The following is a 16731-nucleotide window of genomic DNA, read 5'->3' as shown; positions in this document are numbered from 1 at the left end:
CACTTAACAAATCTTCATTTTGTGCACAATTCTAGGTACTTAGAATCAGGGAACAAAACAGAGATCTTGCCCTCATGGACTTTACATTTCAATGCGGGAAGACTGAAATAAAGTAATAAGCATAGCAAGTAAATAAGTTGTATAGTGTGTTAGAGAATGATGAAAGCAGAGCAGGGTAAGACAGATAGAATAGGGATGGGCAGGTTGCACTATTAAATAGGATAGTTCAGATAGTCTTCATTGAAATGGTGAGATTTGAGCCTTGAAGGAGGTGAGAGAATTTAAATAAATGGATAGCTTGGAAAAGAGCACTCCAAAAGCCCTATGGCAACAGTGAGCTTGGCTTTTCAGTGGAGCTGTAAGGAGGCCACAGATGGGACAGAGTGAGTGAGGAAGAGAGCAGATGGGGAGGTTAGAGATATAATGGAGAGCCAGAAAATGTAGGGCTTTTGTAGGGACTTTGGTTCTCACTCTGAATGGAACTGGCTATCTTTTCAGGATTTTGAGCAGAGAAGTACAAGGATTTCATTTATATTTTAAAATGATCACTTAATTTTTTTGTGTAGGGAATAAACCATAGAGGATCAAGAATGAAAACAGAGAGATCTCTTAGAAGGCTATTTTAGTTATTCAGATGAGAGAAGATGGTGTATTAGACCTTATATGTAGCAATGGTGATGGTGAGAAATGATTGGATTTTGGGTACACTCTGAATTAGAACCAAAATGATTTCCTGATGGGTTGGATGTACAGTGGGAGAGAAAGGGAGGGATTGAAGATAATGTCAAGACTTTTGGCCTGAGCATATGGACTGATGTAATTGCCATCAATTGAGATGGGGCTGGCTGTAGGAGGAGCAGGTTTGGGGGAAAATGATTAGGAATTTAATCTGGGACATTTTGAGTTTGAGATGTCTATTAGACATCTGAGTGGAGGTGCTAGTAGGCAGCAATACAGATCTGGTCTGCAGACTTGAATTTAAGAGTTATCAGTATAGAAAGTGTTTTACAGCATAGGACTGGAAGAGATCACCAAGGGAGTGTAGATAGAAATGAGAAGAACAGGGACCAAGCCCGGGGGCACTCCCATTTTAAGAGGTCTGGGAGGAGAAGAGGAACCAGTAAAGGTCACTGAGAAGAAGCAGCCAGTGAGGTCAGAGGAAACCAGGAGAATGTGGGGTCCTGGAAGCCAACTGAAGACAGTGAACTGAGGAGGAGGGGCTCATCAGCTGTGCCAGTGCTGCTGATAGGTCCAGTAAGGATTAAGAATTGACCATTGGATTGATCAATGTAGAAACTAGTCGTGACCTTGAGGATGGCAATTTCAGTGGAGTGGTGGAGGTGGACCCCTGATTGGAATGTGTTCAAATGAGAATAGGAAGGAGGAGAAAAATTGGAAACAGTGAATAGAGACAACTATCACAAAGGGGTGAAGGAGTAGTCCAAGTGGATATCTGAGGGAAGAATGTTCCTGACAGATGGAATGGACATTGAAAAAGCCCTAGGCAAGAGTGACTGTGACTTTTTTGAGGAACAGCAGAGAGACCATGGTTGTGGCAGAGTGAGTGAGGTGGAGAGCAGGCAGAGAGGGTAGGGGGCTATGGAAGGAAAGTTGTCTGGGGCTTCCTCTTGACACCAGATTGATGTAGGTAGAAAGCCTAGGGGAATGTGGTCTTAGACCAAGAATTGGTTCAAATGATGCCTTCAAATATTCATGTTCAAATATTGCACGTGAAGGTGTATATTACATACATCTGTAAAGAAAAAATGTGCCTCAAAGGGCAGCAAAGAAATAGGTTGCTAGCAGTTGCAGAAGTGGAGTTAAGAGAATATATATATATTCCATATATAATGATGAGAATGTATTTATGTGAAGATAAGAAATAACAGCATGATGGTATCCTGACAGAAACAACCTAGTAGAGAGCACAACATTGATGGTGGTGATAAAGGGGTGAGAGATGGTAGTGATATTGTTGAACTGGTGTGAGAGAAAGAGATCTAAAGACCTTCCTCAACTTATGATGGAGCTATATCTGGATAAACCCATTGTAAATTGAAAATATCATAAGTCAAAAATGCATTAAATACAACTAACCTACCCAACATCATAGCTTAGCCTAACCTGCCTGAAACGTGCTCAGAACACTTACATTGATTAGCCTACATTTGGGCAAAATCATCTAACACAAAACCTCTTTTATAATAAAATGTTGAATATCTCATGTAATTTACTGAATATTGTACTGAAAGTGAAAAACAGAATGGTTGAATGGGTACAGAATGATTGGAAGTATATCAGTATGAGTTGTTTACCCCATAATCGTGTGGCTGACTGGGAGCTGCAGCTCTCTGCTGCTGCCCAGCATCACAAGAGAGTATCATACCACATATTGATAGCTCGGGGAAAGTTCAAAAGTTTGTGGTTGTGTATTTTCCTCTAGCCAGGTTTAGCTGTGTGAGTTCAGGCTCCTTGAGGTGTATTTGGACTTAGCTAGAGTTATTATTTTGCCAGGGAAGCAAACAAAGTGAGAGAGGGGCAGGAGACTGGAGGGTATATGCCAATGAGTGATTATAAAGACTGAGCATGACATTTGAGATAGGGAAGGAGGGGAGAGAAAACAATAAGGGACCGAGAGATGGTGAAATCTGGCAAAAACAATGGACTGGAGATTTTTGTGAGGTTAAAGGATAGTGGGGTCTGGGCTTCCCTGGTGGTGCAGTGGTTGAGAGTCCGCCTGCCAATGCAGGGGACACGGGTTCGTGCCCCGGTCCGGGAAGATCCCACATGCCGCAGAGCGGCTGGGCCCGTGAGCCATGGCCGCTGAGCCTGCGTGTCCGGAGCCTGTGCTCCGCAACTGGAGAGGCCACAACAGTGAGAGGCCCGCGTACCGCAAAAAAAAAAAATGATAGTGGGGTCTGGGTACTAAAGGGAATGAGCTGGAAAAAGAGGTGATGGTCATAAAGAGGGATGTTTGAAATTGAGATTATGCAGGGATTGCTGTAATTGCTGTGACAAGGCCTAGGGTATGGCCATGCAAATGAGTAGCTGAGTTGGGGTCAAGGTCGATGTCATGAAGGAGAAATGAAGGAGCCAGTGTATCAGAATGATCATTCTTGAGCTCACCAGGAATTAAGACAGGACTACTACCGTTGGGAATGACATAGTTCCAGGAGCTAAAATCTTTGAGAAATAAGGGAGAGGAGCACTGAGGTTTGGTAGATGATGACAATGAAGTCTAGTTGGTGACACAAGCTGTCAAAAGCTGGAGGTTTTCAGGGATGTGGGAGAGGAATGCTCTAAAGGCAGCAGTGAGAAGCAAGGAAGACATTTACCAGAGCTTCAGGCCCTGTGGTACAATGGTGATGGGAGAGAAAAATCATCTACTTCTCTTGAGTGGGCTTCAGGGGACACAGAGTCCTCAGGGAAGAGCCTGGTTTCTGTTAAGGCAAGACAATGAAAGGCACATTCAGAGAAGAGGGTGGCGATATGGAGGAATTATTGAGGTTGCATTGTGTTTTAGGAGTAGGGAAGGGGTGTGAGAAGTGAGCTAAAGAGAGAATGTGGTCACAGCCTTATGGAAGTTAGAATGTGGGAGTTGAGGGGTATCACGGGGATATGGGGGTTCTTGTGGTGACTGACACAAGTGGGGTTGGACATTGATGAGATGAGTTCTGATGGATTTGAGGCAGATAGATTCAAGACAGACTTTGAAGTTTCAGCTAGGTGTGGGGAGGTGAGTGTCTGAGGCTTGCTGTCAATCCCAAGAGATATGGAAATTCAGTCTTACACCTGGAGCACTGGTCCACAGAACGCTCCATGTTGCTCCTGGAAACAGACCACATAAATCTGTAGTGAAAGAAAAATGGGCTAGAAACTACATATCATATTCAGGATAGGAGTAACCCTGGGGAAGTGGGAGGGGAATGGAAATGGGGTGAAGGTCAAGGAAACCTCAATTTTTCTGTAATGTTTTTATTCCTTAAAAAAAGACAAAGTAAATATACCTAAATATAACAGCATCCAAATCTGAGTGGTGAAAACACTGGTGTTTGTTATATTTAATGCCTGGGACGTTGTAGGTACTCAATGAATGTTATTTGTTGAATGAGTGTGCCTTTCTGTATTAACAGTTCCTCCAATGAACATACAAAACTCTCAAGTTAGCACATCATGCTACAAGAGCATAGAAAAGAAAATGGAGAGAAGTGGGGAAGGCCTAAGAAATGCTTGAGGAGAGAGTAATTGCTGATCTATGCAGATCTCTACCACCATACATGAGCCTTATGGAAAATATGGCATGCAAGCTAAAGACATAGTCCTATCTCCATTTTACCTTAATGCTCTAAGGTTCTGGGTGAGTATCCAGAAAATGACCTTGAATATTTAGTTCTTTCAAGTAACTACTGGAGTCTCCTTTTTGTCTCCCAACATAGACACTGGGTGGTGCTGCTGTCCAAAAATTCTGCTCTATCCTGGATTTATTACTTCAATCTAAAGACGGGTATTTATCTAAGTGTCTACTGTAGACCAAGCAAGGTGCTGGGGATTAGAGATATACAGATGAATAGCCTCAGCAGATTCTCCTCTGATTACACTGCTACCATGTTCAGTGGCTGAAAAATTAGAAAATGTGACTTTTACATAGGAGCGTACCACTGTCACAGAAATGCCCCGTTGTGGGAGTGAATGATCCTGAACTACCCACCCTTTCCATGAGCACCCCTCCTCCAACACCCGGCCAAGGATCAGAACAGACATTGAGCATCACTCGTTGTCACCGCATACTTAGGGTCCTTTGAATATAAAAAGCCAAGAGTACCTGATTATGGCTCCTTCAGCTTGGATCTCGGAGTTTTGGACGTTCAAAGCTAACTGGGTAAAATATGTCTGCTTATTGTAGAGGCCCCTATTATTGTGGAGGAGTGAGTATACTTGGGAGGAAGGGAAGTGGACTCTCAGGATGAAAGTAGTGGGAGAAACAGGGCAGGTAGGCCAGCCACTGATCCCTTGGGCAATCAGTGGGCTTGGATGGGGTCTGGATAGGCGGATCTGGTATGACGTTATCAACACCCAGTTGCGAGGGTGAGGTCCTGAGTGGAGAGGAGACAGTAGACTGAGGTCAGCAAGTCTAAATAGGTGGGAGGGGCGAGGAGGCGGGTCTAGGATCCCTTGGTCAATCGGAGAGGACTGGGGAGGGGTCTGGGGGCGGAGTCTGTCACGCAGCTTATAACTGCGGGGTTCCGCATGGGAAGGCTAACCTCGTCCTGTGTACCAAGCGGTCTCAGTTCAGCGCTCTACCTTTCACTGGTCTTCAAGCCTTCGGGTGAGGACGTGCGGCCCCACCAGAGCCAGAGGACTGTGGGGACAGGAGGGCGTGGCGGCCGCGGGGCTGGCGTATTGGGCCTGCTGGCTTTGGAGGGGCGGGGGTTGGGATGGGCGATTAGTATCTGCACCTCCTGGCGAGTCCGAGCCTTTGTTTTCGCAGCGCCGCCTTCTGCGCGCGATGCGGAATCCTCCCTGGGGCTGTCCCTGGAAGGTCCGAGGGGGGAGCCCCCAGAGCGGCCAGTCCGCTGTGGCTGCAAGTCCGAGGCTGAGGGGATGAGGAGTGTGGGGCTCGGAATGGGCCCTCTGGGGCTGGCCCTTCGCTCTCCCCGCTCCCGTGGCTGTTAGGTTGGACTGGGCTCCCGACAATGATGATATTTATTTTGAAATGTAAGCAGATTGCTGCAAACAAACTGGTCTATGCACCCAGCCCTGTTATTAGTATTTGAAGTCCCTGTTTCCCCCCTCTGGAGATTGGCGGCTGATCGCTTGTCAAAGGAAGGTCTTAGGGTGACCTCGACGGAAGGGAGGCATTCTGGGGACGTCTGGCTGCTTGGAGGCCTCTCAGTGCTAGTCTGGGCACTAGACGTGTCTTACCCCACCAGGGTGGGGCCAGGCACACGCAGGAGAGCTCTGCTTTCCGGGCTCAGGGGTCTCCTGTTGTCTCTTCTGGACAAACCCGGAATGATCACATGGCACCTCATCTCCTAGCCTCATCTACTACCCTCTCCTCTTTAGGGGAAAATATGGTGAAATAGAAATGAGCTCTAGTTTATCCCATTCTGCTGAAGTTCTTGGTTTGATCATAATTAGCTGTGCCGTCTTACAGCGTTTACAAACTAGTGCCATAAGGAGTTATTGTGAGACATGTAATTAGTTATGACTGGATTTAATCCCTCCTCTTATTGTAGCTCCTTAATCTACTGTCTTTGGGCAGATAAAATGGAAAGAAACTAGTCCAATTTGTGCTACCCCTTTTTGTGTGCTGCTCCCTAACCCCCAAGAAAAATGCCGCCCTCTCATAGTAATTGAATACAAAGTGAACGTGCTCAAATAGTGCTATCTCCTTACAAATTCATTAGCTGGTTAAACCCAGTCCTTATTTTTTCTTCTATCCCTATCTGCTCATGTGTTTCTATCACCTCCATTTTACTTTTGCTGTGATTTTAAAAGTCAGACATATTGGCTCCCGGTTTCTAGAACATCTTGGTTTCTAGTGCATCCTGATCCAATGGCATTTACTGTCTATCAAAAATGGGGTAATGGGCTTCCCTGGTGGCGCAGTGGTTGAGAGTCCGCCTGCCGATGCAGGGGACACGGGTTCGTGCCCCAGTCCGGGAGGATCCCACATGCCGCGGAGCGGCTGGGCCCGTGAGCCATGGCCGCTGAGCCTGCGTGTCTGGAGCCTGTGCTCCGCAACAGGAGAGGCCACAGCAATGAGAGGCCCGCATACCGCAAAAAAAAAAAAAAAAAAAAATGGCGTAATGATGTGGGGTAATAAAAGTATTCTAATAAAAATATGACTTTTCTAAGATCTGTTGCTGTTTTCCTGTTGAAAATCAGGTAAAATACACATTGATATTAAATGTGAGAATTTTGGCTGTTACTCCTTAGTGTGATAATAGTTCTACCAGATAAGTTTTTTTATGGTTTTTTTTTTTTTTTTAGTCTTTTAATCAAGATGAGTGATAAGCCAGACTTGTCTGAAGTGGAGAAGTTTGACAAGTCACAACTGAAGAAAACTAACACTAAAGAAAAAAACACTCTTCCCTCAAAGGAAAGTAAGTCATGGGGACTTTCTGAGACAAACAATGGTGAAAACTAATAGGTTCAGTAAATAAACTCTTCTAGTAAATTTTACCACAAAGGAAGCAATAACCAGAGTATGAATTATTTAATGTATAACATTAAAAATATCAAATAATTGCCTTTTTTACTTTGCTTATATAAGTAGTTCTCACAAAATAGGCCCCAGTAGTAATGGGGGAATTTTAAAAAGCTGGTTTTTGGTGGAAAAATACTAAAACCCACATTGAAACGAATCTTGGAATATTGGACATAGCATTAGAAACATCTTAGTTTTGTCGGATTTTTGTTATTTGGCATTTTTTTGCATCTAGCTATTTGGGTCTTTGATCTCATCCCTAATGAGCCATGCAAACTGTGGTTTTGGCCTTCTCTACCTGATGACAAGATGAGGTGAGCTAATCAGTTTAGTTATAGGGTATACTCAAGTCTCCCAGGGTTCAAGGGATCAATTTTGCCCTCCCCACTTACAGCCTGCAGGAGAAACCCCAAGCCAAGGGAAACATTTTGTCATGTAGCATTATTTGAAAGTTCCAAAGTTAGTCAAAATTGTCTGAAATGGCGTAACTTCCTAATTGTATAGTGATAGATAAATCTGAAGAAAGTGCTTCACATGCCCCTCAGTCTCAGAGTGATCCATGGTAAAAATGGCAACAGCATAAATCTACCTCTCAAATGGGGAAAAAGAAACACACAGTTGAGTCTAACAAATGTTCAGCTCATTAATTTGCACACACACATACCTGACTAAGGATTTGTGTGTAGTGCCTTGGCATTCTAAACTTAAAGAAGGTATGGCAGCCTCCAATGACTTGGCAAAGAATTCTTTTAGAAGAAACTGAACTTAATCTTAGGTAAAAATACCCTCTTAATGATTTCTTTGTGTTTATTTTTTCCCCAGCTATCCAGCAGGAGAAAGAGTGTGGTCAAACATCGTAAAATGGGGATCTCCTTGCAAGAGCAAATTTCGACATTGCTTCAGTGTCTTGTTTTTGGTAAAACTCTGTAGAGATTTTAGGCATCTTCTGATGTCTTCTCACCCATAATCCCTGGCTAAGAGGTCAGGGGTAGCCTACGTTCCCTGACATTCATTTTAAAACTTCTATTGGTGCATAAATTCCAGTTGGCAGATGCTGTCAATAATCTAACCGTTGATGACCTTTGTGCTTGTAGTCTTTGCACCCCCTACCGGATAAGCCACTTTTAACTTTCTACAATGGTTCCCTCTATTGCTTTATAATCTTCATGAAGTTGCATGCTTTTGCATCTTCTCACAGTTTATTTTCATTTGTAATGGGGCAATAAAATAATAAATATAATCAGTATGTTTATAATAGGCTCCTGTGGTTCATTCCTGGTGGTCTTCTAAGGAATGAAAGTACACAAGGGTACTTTTCAGCCAAAAAAAATGGGTGCAGGAAAGCTGCTTCAGCAGATTTGGCACATGGGAAAGGCCCTCCTCTGTCTGATCTGGACAGAGGAGGGCCTTTGGGGATTGTATGGCTGAACCATACTGACTCCATTTTGTCAGCTCCATCTTAGTCCACACAGTCCTAACTCCTCCCCTTTCCACATGACTGAGCTTTAGCCTAATTTACGAGGAGTGAGTCCAAGCCAGATGAGTTCCCTATCAACTTTTACCCTTTCCTTCATCTGATATGAAACCTGGAAGAGTGCCTTTTGCTGACATAGATGGTTAATGGTCATGAGACCCCTGGGGAGAGGAAAAAACTCCTATTCTAGTTGGTGCAGAAGTGCTTCTCTCTTGTCGTCAGATTCTACTTTAGTTTTGGCCCCTTTAAATTCCCCTGTACCCTTTTTGGCAGTGCAGTGTGCAGTGCAGCTGTGAATGCTTCTGGATTATCTGTCTGCCCTATCTATCATGCCTGTATGTAAGTTACCCACAGGAAACTTCATAATTGCACTTTATGGAGCTGCTCGCTTCATTTTTCAGTCTCAAAGTTCCTTCTCAGTTTGCAGGATATTATTCAGTATGTCTGCCTCCCAACAGGGATGCTAAGTGCTTTTTCTTTAGAGTTGGAATCATAGAGATAGAGAAACTTGGGAGAAGTCACGTGGACTAACTCCGTTATCTTAGAAATGAGGAAATTAAAACACAGGGTCTGATTTAATCTTCTAAGGTGTATAAGGGCTGGAATTTTAGCTGGACTCTTCTTGCTTTTTGGAAAGTGCTTTTCAACTAAAGTTAGGGGTCACCCAAGGTTGGGGTTGGATGGGGAAGGGGGCAAGAGACACTTGCTAACCAATACTGTGCTAAGCACATCACATCTTCTATCGAGCATAAACTCAGACGTCTGATAACCTCTAATGACCTACAGTACTGAACCTCTGGTTTCATTCTTGTCCTGAACAGAATTCACTGTCTTATGAACCAAGTATTTTTGGTGTTTGTGGTGAGCATAAGTGCTCTGGACTGAATTGTCTCCCCTTCAAAAAATTTCATATGCTGAAGCCCTAACCCCAAATGTGACTGGATCTGGAGATAGTGTATTTAGGTAATTAAGGTTAATTGAGACCATAAGGGTGGGGCCATAATCTGATAGTACTGTGGCCATAAAAGAAGAGGAAGAGACACCACATCACTCTCTCCCCAACATGTGAGGACCCAACAAGAAGGTGCCTACTTGCAAGCCAGGAAGAGAGTTTTCACCAGAAAATGACCCTGCTGGATCTTGATTTTGGGACTTCTATCCTCCAGAACTGTGAGAAAATTAATTTCTGTTGTTTAATCCACCTGGTCTACAGTATTTTGTTATGGCAAGCCTAGCTGGCTAATATAATAAGGAATACATATAAATAGACGAGTCCAGATCACTGCCTTAAAACAATACATTTTTCACTTGAAATTTATAAGAACCAATCACCTGTAATCCCACCAATTACACGTTAACCTTTGAGTGTATAACCATCCTGACTGTGGTCTATTAATATTAATATATTTTCTGACTAAAAGGGATTATGCTGTCCATACCTATTTGCAATCTCAAGTATTATCTTACCACTCCCTTCTAAGAGCTGACATTCTTGAATAATCACTGGGTTTAAAGGAGGTGAAAACTATGGTCTCTGCAATAGCATAAACTTCCCTAAGCAAAACCGGGGGTGGGGGGTCACCTCTGCTCAAATGTCAGTGAGGTGACACCATCACAGGGCTTAGAGTAGCCAGAGGATTTGAGAGTTGGAAGTAACCATGTTGGTCACCAATACCTTACCTCTTGCCTGAAATAATTATCCAATAGAGTTACTCAGCCCCTTGCTGCAACAGGCTGCTTACACTGTGCCCAAACCTGCCTCCATGTAATTTCTATCCGATAGTCCTAGGACTGTACTAGAGTCCCACACCACGTAGTTAATCCCTGCTCCTATAGTTGAAATCAGCTGTTGTGTGCCTGCCTCTATACCGCTGTCTTCTCCTGATGATACCTCCAGGATCCTTTGGATCCAAATTACATGATGAGGAAACATCCTGGTTGCTGACATGCTCAAATTTGCTCATGATCAGATATCTTTGTATCCTGATTCTGTCATCCCACACATTTGCTCTCCTTTCAACATTGCCATTTGCAAACTTGAGAAAGATACTATACATCCATGATAGATTCAGCAACCTCTGTATTCGTACAGTAATCCACCACAAGATTGGATTTTAGTGGGCCTAAAGGAAAGAATGAATGTTGTCAGGTGAGCTGGGGTTGGATAATAACTCCAATTGTTCAGTTGCATCTGGTAATCATCCTATTCATTGACATATTGATTCCATCCTGAGCAGTGTTAAGTATTAAACTTAGTGGGAACATATGAGATGTACATGGTGGCAGGTGAAAGACCAGTAGCTGGTGAGTACTCATACATATATGAGATAGGAAAAACAATTGCTCACCTAGAGTAGTTTTACTCAGCATTTCTTAAATATATGTGGGGTTACTTTTCTAGCCTGTCTAACCAGAGAAATACTTTTTCTCCAATAGCCATTAGCAGGGATTGAGATTTAGGGCCCTGAGCAAACCACAGTCAAAAAAAATACCACACCAATATTCTCCTCAGTCTCCAAGAAAACACCCAGGAAGGCACTTATTTGCTCAACTCAGGTCACCTGCTCCTACTTAGAGCCAATGGCTGTGGCTGAGGGTCTTCAGGTCCTTCATTGGCTGAGCCAGTGAAGGGTGGAGCTTGGGTTGCTCTGACTAGATGTTCTCATCATCTAGTGAAGCATATTTGCAGGTCATGAAGCTTTGCATTTTAAAAAGCAAAAGTATAGACCAGAAAATAATAGAATCAGATAAATCTGAATGAGTTATCCTAGTTACTTTCAGTTCCTAGGAAGCTTGAAAAAGGTACCTTTACATGAACTTTTAAAATTCTGGACTATAATATTATTTATTTTAATAAATTCCACAATAAGGGTCATGCTGAAAAAAGTTTGTATGGCATATTCTGTTTTATGAATGATGATCCCCTGATTTGATGCTTGTAATTTCTTTCTTTTTCCTTAACATCTTTATTGGAGTATAATTGCTTTATAATGGTGTGTTAGTTTCTGCTGTATAACAAAGTGAATCAGCTATATGTGTACATATATCCCCATATCTCCTCCCTCTTGCGTCTCCTTCCCACCCTCCCTATCCCACCCCTCTAGGTGATCACAAAGCACCGAGCTGATCTCCCTGTGCTGTGTGGCTGCTTCCCACTAGCTATCTATTTTACATTTGGTAGTGTATATTAGTCCATGCCACTCTCTCACTTCGTCCCAGCTTACCCTTCCCCCTCCCCGTATCCTCAAGTCCATTCTCTACATCTGCATCTTTATTCCTGTCCTGCCCCTAGGTTCTTCATAACTATTTTGCTTGTTTGTTTGTTTGTAATTTCTTATTTACAGCAGTAATGCTATTTCCCTTATTTAGTCTTTTTTGTAATGTGAAACCAGATTTATTTGATAATATTTCAAGTAGGACTTTTGTATCCTCATATATAAATGAGACTGCTCAGAAATTTGTTTAGCATGCTTTCTTCAATAAGTTTTATCATCATATTGTATTTGTTGAAATAAAATAGTCTTTTCATTCATAATCTCGAACTATTTAATTAGCATCAGAATTAACTCCTCCTTGAAAGTCTGACCAGATACACCCCTGGAAGCTTGGCCATTTGGCTCATTGATGATCTCCATCTCTTCAGTTCTTGTTTATCCTTAAATCCTTGTTTCGATCAATTTCTATAATTTGGTTCAATTTCTATACTATTTTACATTCATACATGTATAAATAACTTTGCATGTATTATCAAAGATTCTTGAAAGCATTGTGCTTTTAATTTTAAAATATTTCCCACTTTATTGATATATTTTCTCTCCCTAAGGAGGTTTCTTAGAGAATTAGGTGAGTATATATTTTTCACCCAATAGATCTTCACCAATTTTAGCCTTTGGAATACTTTTAGAATCTAAGTATTGTGAAGAAAATAATTTTAAACTTGGTACACGGTTAAGAAGGTGGAGACATGGTCAAGACCCATACCTTCAAGGTGGGCAACCTACTAATGGGAGGATAATTGCAATTGCAGAGGTTCTCCTCAAGGAGTAAGTGATCCAAGCCCCACATAAGGCTCCCCAGACTGGGGGTCCTGCACCAGGAAGATGAGCCCCCAGAACGCTTGGCTTTGAAGGCAGTGAAGCTTACTTTCAGGAGAGCCAGAGGGCTGTGGGAAATAGAGACTTCACTCTTAAAAGGCACACACAAAATCTAACAAGCTTGGGGATCTAGGGCAGAAGCAGTAATTTGAAAGGAGCCTGTGTTAGACCAATCTGCTGATCTTGGAGAGCCTCCTGGAGAGGCAGAAGGCAACTGGAGCTCACCATGGGGATATAAACAGAGGCGGCAGCCATTTGGGGGAGCTGGTCTACCACATGACACTGGTACTGGCAAGTGCTATTTTGGAATCCTCCTTCTAGACTGTTAGTGCTGGAACCCAGCTCTGACCAGCAGCCTATCAGCACCAGTACTGTGACATCTCAGGCCAAGCAAAAGCCCAGGCAGAGACACAGCCCTATCCACCAGCAGGCCTGCTGCCTTGAGACCCCTGAAGCCCACACCTACCCTGGAACCCAGTCCAGTCCACCCCAGGACCTGGCCCAGCTTCACTGGGCTGGAACTAGCCCCAGCACCAACCTCATCCATCAATGGGTAGGCACCATCCCATGATACTCTAGACCCCAGTCCAGCCTACCAGTAAGCTGAAACACCAACTCCAGGACCCTCAGGGCCATGCAGCCCACATTCCCAGGACCCGGCTCCACACACCAGTGAACCTACACTAGTCCTGGGAATCCCTGGGCCTCACCCCTGCCCACAAGTAGGCCAAAACACAAGCTCTGGGCCCCCTGGGCCCTGCAGCCAGAGACCCCAGGACCCAGCTCTGCCTACCAGGCTGGCACTAGCCACCACCCACCAGTGAGGAGACACCAGCCCCAGGACCATCACAGCCCTTCATCCTGCCATATCAGGACCCATCCCACACCAAAGCAGGCTGGCACCTGCCCCAGGACCCCAAGGGTCCTGTCCCTAGACACCAGCTCAGGACACCTTGGGTTGCTCAGCCAGTGGCCCTGGAATTTGGTCCCACCCACCAATGGGCTAACACCAGCTTCAGGACACCTCTGGGACATGGCCCCTCCCACCAGCAAGTGGACATTAGATCTGGGACTCCTAGGCCTGCAACCACCCATTCCAGATCTCCTCAGGGTCATTGGAGTACAGATTTAGGATAAATGAATCCCCTTATCAGTATTGTTATTTACTATTTTTGTGGAATATTAGAAAAATCTTAAGAAAGAATGTGAAAAAAGGATATGGTTCCCAAGGATACCAGGAAAAACTTCCACCAAATCAACCGCAGTTAAATTTCTCTGGATGGGACCTCGAGATGGTCTTATACAACCAGAACATAGTTTTGGAAGTGAAAAACTCACTGCAGAACCATCACAGTTTCAAAACAGAACTGTGGACCCATAATAAAAACAATATTTTATAAAATTACATAATTTCTATTGTGTTCATTGTTGCTTCTTCAATATCCCAGTGTCTGCCCATATGATATACAAATGTTTTTCAGAACTTTTCTTGCACACTGATCATATACAATTATGTGTGAATTCCTGTGAGGAAACTAGGATGTTTTTATTGTGCTAGGTGTGTGTTACATTTAGTAAATCCAATAATCAAACACAGGCATTAGTAAACCAGTGTTACAACTGCAGCATATAGGTTGTGAAGGCAGAAGTGCAAGGGTGAGTGACATACATGACATCTAGGAAGGAGAGAGGGAAAGTGGGGTTTGATGTTGAAGACCTGGAGGAGAATTGAGCATATGCAGTTATTCACTTCAGAGGGTGATTGAGGAAGATGGATGCCTAACGGGCAATCATGATCTAATGGTGCTGGCTACTGAAAATACAAATTAGAGCAAGGACTTTACTGCTTAAATAACAAACTATAAGTTCCAACCCTAAGAAAATAGTATTAATAGGACAACCATACCTCATTCAAACTTTTTTCAACATTATCTGTATCACAGAATACACTGTAAAACATAAGCAAAAATGGAAACACATTGTGGAAATAACTGAATTTGAAAGTTCAATAAACAATTCCTGTTCCAGCCTTTCTGGTAATCTCTAAGGTCATTATTATTTTTGTAAACATTTTATTTACCTCTTTCATTCCTTAACTCCCTAAGAGATAGGGTACAATAATCCAGAAGTTTTTAAAGGTAAAGTGAAGAAACTGATAAGAAAAATCAAAGGTACTACAATCAAACTTCTTTCAACATACCCCATATTCAGAATTATTTAATATACATAAATGAGGAACCAAAAATAGTACACAAATATCTAAATTAAAATTTCTTGACCCAATTTACTTCTCCATATCCCTGAATTCTGAAGTTACTATTTCTATATGTTCAGACTTATCCAATTCTAAATTTTTACATTCTATTTCTTATGACATTTAAAAGACAAAACTTTATGACCCACAATTATGTATCATAGGATGACAGCAGTGTTCAATGAGAGTAGCTTAAGCACCAGTGTCCACTGGAGCAGCCAATAAGGTCCTACAGCCCATGAGCCACGAGCATTGTCCCAAAGTGTGTGGGGAGGTGAGCTGGGATGAACCTGGGTGTGCTTCCTTGAAACTTCTTTTCAAACATGGTTATTTAGTAATATGAATCCAGAGCTGGAAGAGGAACATCTCTCTTGACCTTTGCAATAAGTTAAGAGAAAGATGGTGAGCAGTAAAAGAACTAAGATGACTTTCTCCATGTCCTTGCAGTATTCCAATATTAATATTAATTATATTGTTAATATAATCTAATTTCCATTGAATTTTCCTCTTAGCCCAATGGCTTTTTGTTTGTGTTTCTGTGAGTTATTATTTAATTCAGAAGTAGTTGGTGATTTTCCTGTTACTTTTATTTTTAATTGATTTGTAGTCTCCGATTTCTGTGGAGAAAGAACATGTTCTGTCATGTCAACCTTGGAAATTTATTATGATTTGCTTTAAAACTCAATTTTGGTTAACTGTGATAAGTTTTCTAATTCTATAGTTAAATTGGTTGAAAATTCTCCTTTGTCTCTCTTTTTTTTACATCTTTATTGGAGTATAATTGCTTTACAATGGTGTATTAGTTTCTGCTTTAAAACAAAGTGAATCAGTTATACATATACACATGTTCCCATATCTTTTCCCTCTTGCATCTCCCTCCCTCCCACTCTCCCTATCCCACCCCTCCAGGTGGTCACAAACCACCTAGCTGATCTCCCTGTGCTATGCAGCTGCTTTCCACTAACTATCTATTTTATGTTTGGTAGTGTATATATGTCCATGGCACTCTCTCACCTTGTCACAGCTTACCCTTCCCCCTCCCCATATCCTCAAGTCCATTCTCTAGTAGGTCTGTGTCTTTATTCCTGTCTTATCCCTAGGTTCTTCATGACATTTTTTTTCTTAAATTCCATATATATGTGTTAGCATATGGTATTTGTCTTTCTCTTTCTGACTTACTTCACTCTGTATGACAGGCTCTAGGTCTGTCGACCTCACTACAAATAACTCAATTTTGTTTATATATATATATATATATATATATATATATATATATATATATATATATTCCATTGTATATATGTGCTGGGACAACAGGGAAAATCAGGGTGTGTGGACACCCTTTAAGGGAAAAGACCTGGGGAAAGAGTAAGAACATCTCTTGAGGCTTGGGGATTTGGAGAGCACAACGGTGAGTGGGAAAATGAGAACGCATCACCTTTTCTTGATTTGCTCTCCTCAGAATTCTGGTGCCTTTGTTTTCTGGAGACAAATACAGTTGCGAAGCTGCATTAACAAGGAAAAGACACACAACATGGTGATGGTGTCTGTTTGGGTCCTGGAACTGCTGTGAGCTAGTAGCACCAGGCTCCACAGCAAGAGTGATTAAGGACACAGGTTTTGGAGTCAGATTAGACCTGGGTTGAAACTCCAGCTGTCCCTCTTACTAGATGTGGTGCTTTGGGTAAGTGACTTGGCC

The 16731-nt window shown here is 42.6% G+C and overlaps 1 protein-coding gene across 1 annotated transcript; it reads left to right on the top strand.

Annotated features, from left to right (window-relative positions):
* Positions 1 to 5264: 5264 nt before the first annotated feature.
* On the top strand, positions 5265 to 8462 carry TMSB15C (thymosin beta 15C). The gene is made up of 3 exons (XM_065901014.1): positions 5265 to 5326; positions 6994 to 7106; positions 8033 to 8462. Exons 2-3 carry the CDS (start codon positions 7007 to 7009, stop codon positions 8068 to 8070), a joined length of 138 nt encoding a protein of 45 aa, XP_065757086.1. The 5' UTR covers positions 5265 to 5326; positions 6994 to 7006; the 3' UTR covers positions 8071 to 8462.
* Positions 8463 to 16731: the final 8269 nt, after the last annotated feature.

The sequence above is a fragment of the Phocoena phocoena genome, chromosome X, assembly GCF_963924675.1.
Source record: "Phocoena phocoena chromosome X, mPhoPho1.1, whole genome shotgun sequence".
Classification (NCBI taxonomy): Eukaryota; Metazoa; Chordata; class Mammalia; order Artiodactyla; family Phocoenidae; genus Phocoena; species Phocoena phocoena.
Note: the sequence above shows the minus strand (reverse complement) of the source record. Positions and strands in the feature narration are given on the sequence as shown.

What these genes read in the sequence shown, in the direction of transcription:
- TMSB15C (XM_065901014.1), top strand. Translation starts at nt 7,007, where the DNA reads ATGAGTGATAAGCCAGACTTGTCTGAAGTGGAGAAGTTTGACAAGTCA. An exon ending in CACTCTTCCCTCAAAGGAAA is followed by an intron (nt 7,107 to 8,032) that starts GTAAGTCATGGG and finishes TTTTTTCCCCAG; the next exon opens with CTATCCAGCAGGAGAAAGAG.